The sequence below is a fragment of the Vigna angularis genome, chromosome 10, assembly GCF_016808095.1.
Source record: "Vigna angularis cultivar LongXiaoDou No.4 chromosome 10, ASM1680809v1, whole genome shotgun sequence".
In the NCBI taxonomy this organism is placed as follows: domain Eukaryota; kingdom Viridiplantae; phylum Streptophyta; class Magnoliopsida; order Fabales; family Fabaceae; genus Vigna; species Vigna angularis.
Window position 1 is genome coordinate 25,013,705 of NC_068979.1, and position 10,770 is coordinate 25,024,474.

The 10,770-nt window shown below is 32.5% G+C and overlaps 1 protein-coding gene across 1 annotated transcript; it reads left to right on the forward strand.

Moving 5' to 3' along the window:
* Nucleotides 1-4,513: 4,513 nt before the first annotated feature.
* Nucleotides 4,514-8,381, forward strand: LOC108335830 (transketolase, chloroplastic). The gene is made up of 7 exons (XM_017572004.2): nucleotides 4,514-5,102; nucleotides 5,733-5,823; nucleotides 5,919-6,024; nucleotides 6,102-6,384; nucleotides 6,625-6,773; nucleotides 6,866-7,019; nucleotides 7,257-8,381. Exons 1-7 carry the CDS (start codon nucleotides 4,653-4,655, stop codon nucleotides 8,214-8,216), a joined length of 2,193 nt encoding a protein of 730 aa, XP_017427493.1. The 5' UTR covers nucleotides 4,514-4,652; the 3' UTR covers nucleotides 8,217-8,381.
* The last annotated feature ends 2,389 nt before the right edge of the window (nucleotides 8,382-10,770 follow it).

Below are 10,770 nucleotides of genomic sequence, written 5' to 3' on the forward strand. Positions count from 1 at the left end.
CAAAGTTACTGTCGCCATTAGTATACTTATTTATATTGAAGTGAATTAGAGTCTACAAATTCATATTTTAGAAAAGGAAAATATAAGTTTACAGTAGAAATAATACTATGCATAACTCGTAGTGTTTTTCAATCAACTCAAACATAAATTTTGGTTTTAATAATAAGTAATGTATTTAATAAAATAAATACTAAATTTAATTAGAAATCAATTATTGTATTAGGCAAGTTTTATTATGCATGGTATTTTTAGTTTACTTTCTTTTTAAAGTTAATGTATACAGTTTTAACTCAGTTTAGTATAAATAAGTCTATCAATGAAAAATATTTGGAATTAAGAATATAAACATTTTTTTAAGTGGGACTTTTAAGTAGTTTACAGCTCGCAAAAAATTGGTTAACAGTCTAAAATTGATGTAAGCTAAATTAACTTTTTTAACTCTTTAATCTATTTTGGCTTGATCCGCTTAATCTGTTAAATTAACGGATTAAAATAGAGCGAAATAGACTGACCTGTGATTTTTTTAAAATTAAAATTTAAGATAAAAAATATAAAAGGTTAATTTTTTTTTATGTTATGTTTTTTTTAAGATGTAATTATTAATCCTTATGAAGTTTTAATACTAGTTATAAGAAAATTTTTGATATAAAATGTAATAAATCTTTTAATTTATCTAATTAAAAAATAATTAATCAATTAAAAGTTTACAAAATATTTATATAATCAAATATATTTTTAAAATTTATTTAAATGGTAGACCGAATCAAATAAGTGTTTTTAGAATAACATTACATGTTAAGATTAACTTTATAGGTAAATTTTCAAAATATTAGCATAATAAAATAATAAATGTTAAAATAAAAGAATTTGGTTTTCTTTTATTTTCACCAAACTTCACCTAACAAAATAGATTAGGAGGTTATCACGCGCGGAGCCATTCCCAAACATTTATGTACAGAGATTCTATATTATTATTTAACTAATTAAATATGGTAATTTATAATTAAGGTATATTGTAATAATATTTCCATTTCCAGTACATTTTACTTAAATACAAACATACTCACTCCTATTTTTAAAATCACTATAGTTTTAGTTTTTTTAAATTAAATTACAACATATATAAACACGCACATGTTCTAAATTTATGTTTCTTTTTAGTCTATTATGTTATTTATAAACAATATTTAACTTTTTCCAAGTTTTTTTCTTCCAATTCTAGCCATCTCTCCCCGTATATAACTAAAAATAATTAATTAAGAATCACTTTGAAAGTTAAGTGTGCTTTTTTTTAGTAAATTTGTATTGTGAAATTGGACTCTCTTTTTTCTCTCACTGGTTTATTTTCTTAAATTATCTCTTATTTTTTCATAAACATAGTTTGTAGTTTAGTATTTTTTTTATTTGATTAAAAGTTAAATTTCATAATAATGTCTCTTTTTCTCTCAAAATTTTTTGCTTTCCCTGACATTATATTTTAATAATATAAAACTAATAAAATAAGTGTTACAAATATAATAATTGACAAAAAACTTAAGATTTCTAAAAGAAAATATTTACACTTATAGAATTAAAATCTAACTAGGTAATTGTTTCATCTGCACTCTAAGACAAATTAGTTAAAAATCCATTTTTACATGCTCCTACCGTTAAAGTCATCATTGCAAATAAGAAAATGACAAACAAACAAACAATTACAAAAAACAACGGTAAGCTAATATTATAAAAGAAATTTAATTCATGCAATTATAATTTAGTATACAACACATTTGACTTTCAAACCAAAACAACCTAAGTATACAGATAGATTCTAAACTTGATCATCCAGATACATGCGTTATTGTCGAGTTATGGCGGTTTGTACATTTGTAGTGGTGGAATAACTGGCCTATCCCAAGCTACCACATAAGATTAGTCTGTTAAAACACCCTTTGTCCAAGGTAAAGACCTCCAGACTAGGACCTCCTACAACTCTCACCACATGACCTCCCTCTCTACTTGAGAATGGGTGACCATTAGAGAGTGTTAGAATAACCTCTAAGTTGAACTCCTACAATATACACTACTTGAAACAACTATCAAAAATTTCACCTTAGAAACTCTTTTCAAACCATACTTAGAAATATACATAACTTCATGTGTAAAACCTCATAAAAATTTCATTGTTATTACTAAACATTATCATTACATTTCCCTCCAAAAGAAACAGAAAAGAAGAAAGTTAAAGAAACCAAACCTACATACAGGATGCCAGACAAAATTTAAATTCTAAGTTTTTTTTAAAAGATAATCGATTATCACACTTGATAATCGATTATTCTAGAGAAAAATCATGCAAAGACGACTTCTTAACTGAAATAATCAATTATAACACCTGATAACCGATTATTCTTGTCAGTTTTGACATTAACATGATTTTTTTATTTGGTTACACCTAAGACTTGTGCAAATGACCAAAATTAGTATCCTTGATCATAGAAGTGATTCACAAACATGTTTATACTCAAAAGTGGATACCATTTTGATCGTTAGCCAGGATTTAGTTGCATCAATTCATACCAACACTCCAAAAGCTAACATTTTGACACCTCACCAACCTTATTTTTAGTTTTAAAAAGCCTAGAAATAGACCTTAAACTTCAAATTTTCCCATTCAATCCCTATCTCAAAATCTCACCTATCAAAACCTCAATTTAGATAAAAACTAGCCTATAACTCTACATATTTGCTACTTCCCATTTAACATTAGATTTATGGTTATTTGAAGTGCTAGACAAGTTTAAAATGATCTAAAAACAACTCACCAACATTAGTTTTAGTTCCAAAATCACTCTTATAAAAATTCACCTACCAAAACCCCAATTTAGACCGAAAGCCAACCAAATAACACTTCCTTTTTACTATTTTCAACTCAGTAACAGATTTATACTTCATAAAACTCTAAAACAACATCATCACATGTTCAAGCAAGCATCATTTCACAACATACACCACAATATTCATCAATAGGCAAACATTCACTCATCAAGATATGAACTTCATACACATTGTAATAGATTCAACCAAGTATACATCCCACACGCTCTATCAAACATGATTACATACTTCTTAATATGAAATTAAAACAAATATTAGTTTCCCTTACCTTACAGTCGACCCAAATATTCTACAAGAGCTAAGACAACTCCATCAACTCAAGGAACTTTATCTACACCTACAACTCACAAAAACATGATTAGGGTATATCGTTAGAACCAATAATCAGCAGAGAGTTGACATGCAAGGAAAATAAAAGTGACCAAAGAAAAAAGTATAAACTAACTTATTCTTTTGGAGAAACTGATCGAGTGAAGTTATAGACCTCACTGTCGTGATCGTTTAAACACTTCCTGGTCGTCAAAGAGATAACTCAAGAACTAAACAACTTAGAGAAGGGAGATAAAGTCTAGAGAAAATGTTCTAGAGGGATAATAATGAGACGCGTTTCAATCAACTCAGAAATATTTATTATTTTTAAATTAATTATCTTTTAATTTGTTTTGGTGATATTTCTTTATTCTAAATGATTGATATTTTTTTATTTTTTTAATTTATTGTTTTGGAATACACGTAACTCTTAATTAAAAAAAATATTTTGAATTATGGATTGATTTTAATGTAAGTCTTGACTTATTGAATGTTACTGAATTTTAATTTTATTTTAATATATTTTAAATGTAAGTGTTAAGAGGATCTTACAAAGAATCTGAAAATTAAATGTATCAAAACCATTTATGCCCACAACTATGTTAAAAGGATCATTTGACCTAGATTTTATAAGCTATGTTAAGTATTCGAACATCTCTTTAAGTAGAAATATGTATTCAATATTACATGGATAATATTATGAATAATTGAGAACAACTCCAAACCTTGCAACGATTAAAAATGATCTGCAACAATTATTTTAAAAATCTCTGTATATAGAATATTCCTTTGAAGAAGAGCATTTACAATTAAAACGAATTGGCAATCCTATGAACTTCTGTAATGTTAAAATTTTAAACTTACAAACCTACTTGTAAGATTAATACCTTTTTTTGTAGGTAACCATGTGATCATTTGATCACATTTTCTTGTACTAAGAATCTTAATTACAAATGGTTACATTATGAGTAATTACATCACAAACACTATTAAGATTCAGCTATGAGTATAACTGTATTTTAAATCATCATCCACTAAGAATTAGGAGTGTAACATCATTCTAAGAAAAATTAACTAAACAATACTCCATTTTTGCTAAAAGAAATTGATATCCAAATAATACTCAACTTATAATTACAACCATAGTCTACCCAATGAAAGTTATTAAATTGATCAAGAAATGAATATGATGACAATTAAGTTGATAAAGAAATAAATATATTTATAATTAATAAATAAAATAATATAAAAATATACCCATAACTATTTCTCTCCCCCTATATTAGTCCACTTGAAATTGTCGCCACTTGAGTAGATAATTGAAGCTGATTAATTTAAATATATGTTTAAAACACATAGGAGGTTCAAAAAGTGGTAGGTGAAACCAATCAACTTTATAAACAGATTCGTAAACATCAGAAAACTCCCTTGTCTCCTCCCACCAGCCATTCTCTTCAGTGAAAACCATGGCTTCCTCTTCTTCTCTCTCGCTCTCCCAAGCCCTCCTCCGCCCCACTCCTCTCCCCTCCTCCCACCAGCCCTCTCTCCGCGTCTCCCCGTCACTCCGCCCCTCCCCTTCCACGGCCCCGCTCTCCCTCCGCCGCCGCGCCGCCCATGTTCGTGCCTCCGTTCCTGTTAAGACCGTCGAGAAGGCCACCTCGGATGTCACGCTGGTGGAAAAGTCCGTCAACACGATCCGCTTCCTCGCCATCGACGCCGTCGAGAAGGCGAATTCCGGCCACCCGGGTCTCCCCATGGGATGCGCCCCAATGGGTCACGTGCTCTACGACGAGGTCATGAAGTACAACCCGAAAAATCCTAAGTGGTTCAACAGGGATCGCTTTGTTTTGTCCGCGGGTCACGGGTGCATGCTCCAGTACGCTTTGCTTCACCTAGCTGGCTTCGATAGTGTCAAGGTAGGAATGGGGAAATGGGGAATCCATATGGGGTGGATCGGATCCGTTAAAGTTTTATGCTTTTGGGAAAGCTAATTCTAAAGACTGATTTTTACTTTCACGAGGTGGATGGAGATAGAAACTTATATTTAGACTTTCATATTCTTTTTGTTACTGAATTGACCCTAGACCAATTCCTTTTTATTGTGTAGTATTCAATCCGTCCATAATTCCGAGCTTCATGATATTCAGCCAATGAGACTTGTCAGATTCTGGGCAATTACCTGAAATGACAGTTTGTCATTTGTAATCTCTACGATAAAATGTTATATCAAATCACACATTGTCGTATACCAGTCATTCTAATATTTTTAGAGGTTTATCTAAAAGATTTGTGATATAACTGTGTAGGGCGATTTAGGTTTTAGGATGGTTTTGTTTTGGGGTTTTAGTGGGCACAAGCAGATCTAGGAAAGCTAGTTTGTAAAGAAAGTTTTTCTTTTCCTTTTTGTAACGGGGTTGTGTTTGTTTTTCAGTCCGAGTTGGTTTTTTATCTGTTTGTGGGAAGTGTGACGACTGGATGAGTTTTGTTTGTACTGTGATCCTTACTGAAGTGAAATTGTTTCGTTTGACGGTGTTTTGACTTTTTAGGAAGAGGATTTGAGGGAATTTCGACAATGGGGGAGCAGAACCCCGGGACACCCAGAGAATTTTGAAACTCCTGGAGTTGAAGTTACAACAGGTTTGATATGAGTTTGAGTTTGTGCTCTAGAATAGTGATTCTTTTTTCTTTTTGATTCTGCTTAGTTAACCACGTATTATTTCCAATTTTTGTAGGTCCTCTTGGACAGGGGATTGCCAATGCTGTTGGCTTGGCCCTGGCGGAGAAGCACTTGGCTGCGAGATTCAACAAACCTGATAATGAGATTGTTGATCATTACACGTAAAATAGCTAAATCTTATGCAACTTATAAGGCTTTAATTGTGTGACGATTTGCTAATGGCGGCTGTTTTATGCAGATATGCTATTCTGGGTGATGGTTGTCAAATGGAGGGTATTGCAAATGAGGCATGCTCACTTGCTGGCCACTGGGGACTGGGGAAGCTGATAGCATTTTATGATGATAATCACATTTCTATTGATGGTAACACAGAGATTGCATTCACCGAGAGTGTTGATAGTCGTTTTGAGGGACTTGGGTGGCATGTTATTTGGGTGAAGAATGGAAATAATGGCTATGAGGATATTCGTGCTGCCATTGAGGAAGCAAAATCTGTCAAAGACAAACCCACACTGATCAAGGTTAGTGTAATAGGCAACATAAATGTCTAACTTGTTTTTATTATAACAATCATAATCTGCCATTATTTTACGGGAATGTTTTAAGCTAATGTTACAAACTTGATTTCTGTTACTTAGGACTCAATTGTACTGTACCTAATTTGAGAATCTGGAGCATAGGAATGAAACTAATGCAGTAAATTACGGACAGTTTATCAAGCGTTACTGGTTAGTCGTTTATTGACTAGTTCTATTTAACAGGTCACAACAACCATTGGCTATGGTTCTCCCAACAAAGCTAACTCCTACAGTGTGCACGGAAGTGCACTGGGTGCCAAAGAAGTTGATGCCACAAGGAAGAACCTTGGATGGCCATATGAGCCATTCCATGTACCTGAGGATGTCAAAAAGTATGAATGATGGGTTTAGAGATTTATTTTTACCTTGCTACATTCCTGAGTATGCAAGTGATACAGAATATGAATTGCTTGTTTATCTACAGGCATTGGAGTCGCCACACCCCTGAGGGTGCTGCACTTGAAGCTGAGTGGAATATTAAGTTTGCTGAGTATGAAAGGAAATACAAGGAAGAAGCCGCAGAGCTAAAATCTATAATCAATGGTGAATTGCCTGCTGGATGGGAGAAAGCACTTCCGGTTAGTAATTTTTGAACTTGTAGACTGTTTGTTCATCATCTCTATGTGGAGACAGCTTTTAAGATAATAAAATGTGCAAGATTGATTATGACTCTGACGTTAATGAGTATCACGGTTTGATATCCTGTTATTTAATTTCTTTTTCACATATCTGCATCCAAAAGTGGCAATAAAAACTCATTTCCACTGAGTTGTGTCTGGAATTATAAATCAATTTTCTTTTCAATTTGATATCAGACATACACTCCAGAGAGCCCAGCTGATGCCACCAGGAATCTATCTCAGCAAAACCTTAATGCCCTTGCCAAGGTTCTTCCGGGTCTGCTAGGGGGTAGTGCAGATCTTGCTTCTTCCAACATGACCTTGCTAAAAATGTTTGGGGACTTCCAAAAGGATACTCCAGGAGAACGTAACGTTAGATTTGGTGTTAGAGAACATGGAATGGGAGCAATCTGCAACGGCATTGCTCTTCACAGCCCTGGACTGATACCATACTGTGCTACTTTCTTTGTTTTCACTGATTACATGAGAGGTGCCATAAGGCTTTCTGCGCTATCTGAGGCTGGGGTTATTTATGTCATGACTCATGATTCAATAGGACTTGGAGAGGATGGTCCAACCCACCAACCTATAGAGCACCTGGCAAGCTTCCGGGCAATGCCAAACATTTTGATGCTTCGTCCTGCCGATGGTAATGAAACAGCTGGGGCATACAAAGTTGCAGTGCTCAACAGGAAGAGACCATCCATCCTTGCCCTTTCCCGGCAGAAACTACCCAATCTTCCCGGATCTTCTATTGAAGGCGTTGAAAAGGGTGGTTACACCATTTCAGACAACTCCACAGGCAACAAGCCTGATGTCATTTTGATTGGAACTGGTTCTGAGTTGGAAATTGCTGCCAAAGCTGCTGAGGACCTAAGGAAGGAAGGGAAGAGTGTTAGAGTTGTTTCCCTTGTTTCTTGGGAACTTTTTGATGAGCAGTCAGAAGCATACAAGGAGAGTGTTTTGCCTGTTGCTGTGTCAGCCAGAGTTAGCATCGAGGCAGGATCAACATTTGGGTGGGAGAAAATCGTTGGAGCCAAGGGAAAAGCCATAGGTATTGATCGTTTTGGAGCAAGTGCTCCAGCCGGAAAAATATACAAAGAATTCGGCATCACAAAAGAAGCCGTTATTGCTGCAGCAAAAGAGCTTATCTAGATACTTTAGTTTCTTTCTTTTCATGTAAAACTTTTCATTTTTCTCCTCATTTGGTTTTATTTGCGAGAGGTTGTTTCGGCATGAGACGGTTCCACTCACTCACTGTTTTTACTGGATTTCTCGTGATAAATTTGCCATTTATAAAAGCAATGAGGTTCCTACTTATACATGTATTAAGCATGACATTGTTGTCCTAAATTGGTGATCAATTTTGATAATTCAATAGTCATCAAGATTTAGCGTAGTTAGAACCTACATGTTACTATGTGTAGTGTTGAAAAGTAGGTTTAATTATTTGTTTCATCTTTGTTTTGGTTGGAAAGTTTTAAGTTGATCTTCATTAAATTTTTTGTTTCAATTGCATTCCAACTCTTAAAAAAGTTTCTTAATTAGTTTTTTTTAAATAATTAGTTTTTTTTAAATACTATCTACGTTAATGGTATATCACATGTTAATTGGTAGTTTTTTAATTTATTTTAAATTTAAAGAAATTGGATAATTTTTTGTTATCTATATTAGGTTCTCGATATAGCATGGCATAATCAATCTCACGTGGTATTGTTTTGTCACTTGACAAGATAATGTTACGGGTAGTATTATTGTTTTTATTTTAATTTAGTTTTTATAGTATATCTTTCATTTTTTGATAACAATAGTATATCTTTTATTTTTCGATAACTGTATTTATGACAACGATGACAAGAATGAGAATAATAAATAACTAGTAAACAAAATTTATGACAACGATGACAAGAATGAAAATAATAAATAACTGGTAAACAAAATTTATGACAACGATGACAAGAATGAAAATAATAAATAATTGATAAAAAAAATTTATGACAACGATAACAAGAATGAGAATAATAAATAATTAGTAAAAAAATCTAGAGAATTTAAGTCTATGTAAGAAATAAAAGGACTAACTTGGTGGAATTACGTGTATATCTTTGGATAATAACGAAGGAATGGATCTTTTTGTTTGGAACGGTAGAGAAGGAAGAGGGAATAAATCTAAATAGAGAGAAAAAAAGGAGGAAAGGAAATAGAAGGAAGAAATTTGACGAGACCTAAACATAGCGTATGCAAGAGAGAGAGTAAGTTGCGAGAGCGACCATAATGTTTACTATAACAAGAGTAACCACTAGTGAAAGTTTCTTCTACGACAACGAGAATGGTGACCAACGAGAGTAAGAGTGGTTGCTATAGCAAGAGCGAGAGGGGAAAATGTGAGAAGAAGAAAAAGTTTTCCACTTTCTATGCCAGTTTTAAGTATAGTCGTCATAGAAAGTCTTCTACTTTATTACAAAATTGTAATTACTCCCACTTTTTATGCTAGTTATAAGTTTTGGCCAATATTATACTATTAAAAATAATTAATATGAAACATAAAGTCCTACAAACTTGCTTGAAAAACCTTGTGGCTCTTAAGTCTTTTAACCTCCAACCAAGGTAGAAAAGAAACACGTCATTCAATAACTATGACTTAGTCTACAAATATAATGTACCGAAATGTAACATATGAGTAGAACGTTAAATATTCACCATTATGTTCATTGACAAAATATAAACAATGCAAACTTTCAAATATCATGTAAAATATCTAAAACTCCAAGAACAATCCACTTAAATTTAAGAAAAGAACTCACCTTGAGGAAGTATATTTATCAACCTCATCCTTCTCTGTAGGACTATAAACAAATTCAGCTTTCTTGAGGTGAAGTAGTAGTTTCATCTTATATTTTCATATCTATATGTTGCTTTCTTTTAAAAAACTTGTTAAATCTCAAGTCAAAAAAGTATCATCAATCAGAAACAAGTTAAATAATTCTCGAGGTCCCTATTTTTTTGTCACTCGTCTCAAATAGGTCACTTATTTTTTTTATCTCAATTGGATTTCTATTTTTGAAAAATTGAAGCACGGGCGTCCTTGCAGTCAATACCATACTAACACCGTTAACAAGGGTGTCACGTGTCAATTCGTGGTTTTTTATTTTTAAATATTTTTTATTTTTTACTTTTTACTTTTTTTAAATAAAAATTTTCCATGTGTCAAACTGACATTGTGTCACATGATAATGACAGTGGAACGTGGCACTTGCAATGTCACATGTCACCGTCATATCACGTGTCATATCAATGTGGTTCTTGTATTTTTATTTTGTCTCTATTTAGTCCTATTTTTTTAAAAGTTAAACAATTTTGTCTCTCCCCAAATGCAAATGAAATTTAATTTGTATATATATCTTATTCAAATATTTTTATTAAACTTGATATTTTTATAAAATATTTTAACAAGATTAAGTTTATTTATATTTATATTTAGTTAATTATATAAATATTAATTAAGTTATTTAAATATATCTATAAGAGTTCAAAAAAAATCAAAAAGTATTTAAAAAAAATCATGAATTGACACGTGATACCCCTATAACGGTGCTAATACCAACGACAAGGGTGACACCCCTATAACGGTGCTAATACCAACGACAAGGACTTGATTGCTTTAATTTTTCAAAAATAGGGACTCAATCATCATAGCCAGCAGATCCAC

Coding starts and splice junctions, on each gene's coding strand:
- LOC108335830 (XM_017572004.2), top strand. CDS start 4,653: ATGGCTTCCTCTTCTTCTCTCTCGCTCTCCCAAGCCCTCCTCCGCCCC. Junction 5,103..5,732: donor CTGGCTTCGATAGTGTCAAG/GTAGGAATGGGG, acceptor TTGACTTTTTAG/GAAGAGGATTTGAGGGAATT. Junction 6,774..6,865: donor GTACCTGAGGATGTCAAAAA/GTATGAATGATG, acceptor GTTTATCTACAG/GCATTGGAGTCGCCACACCC.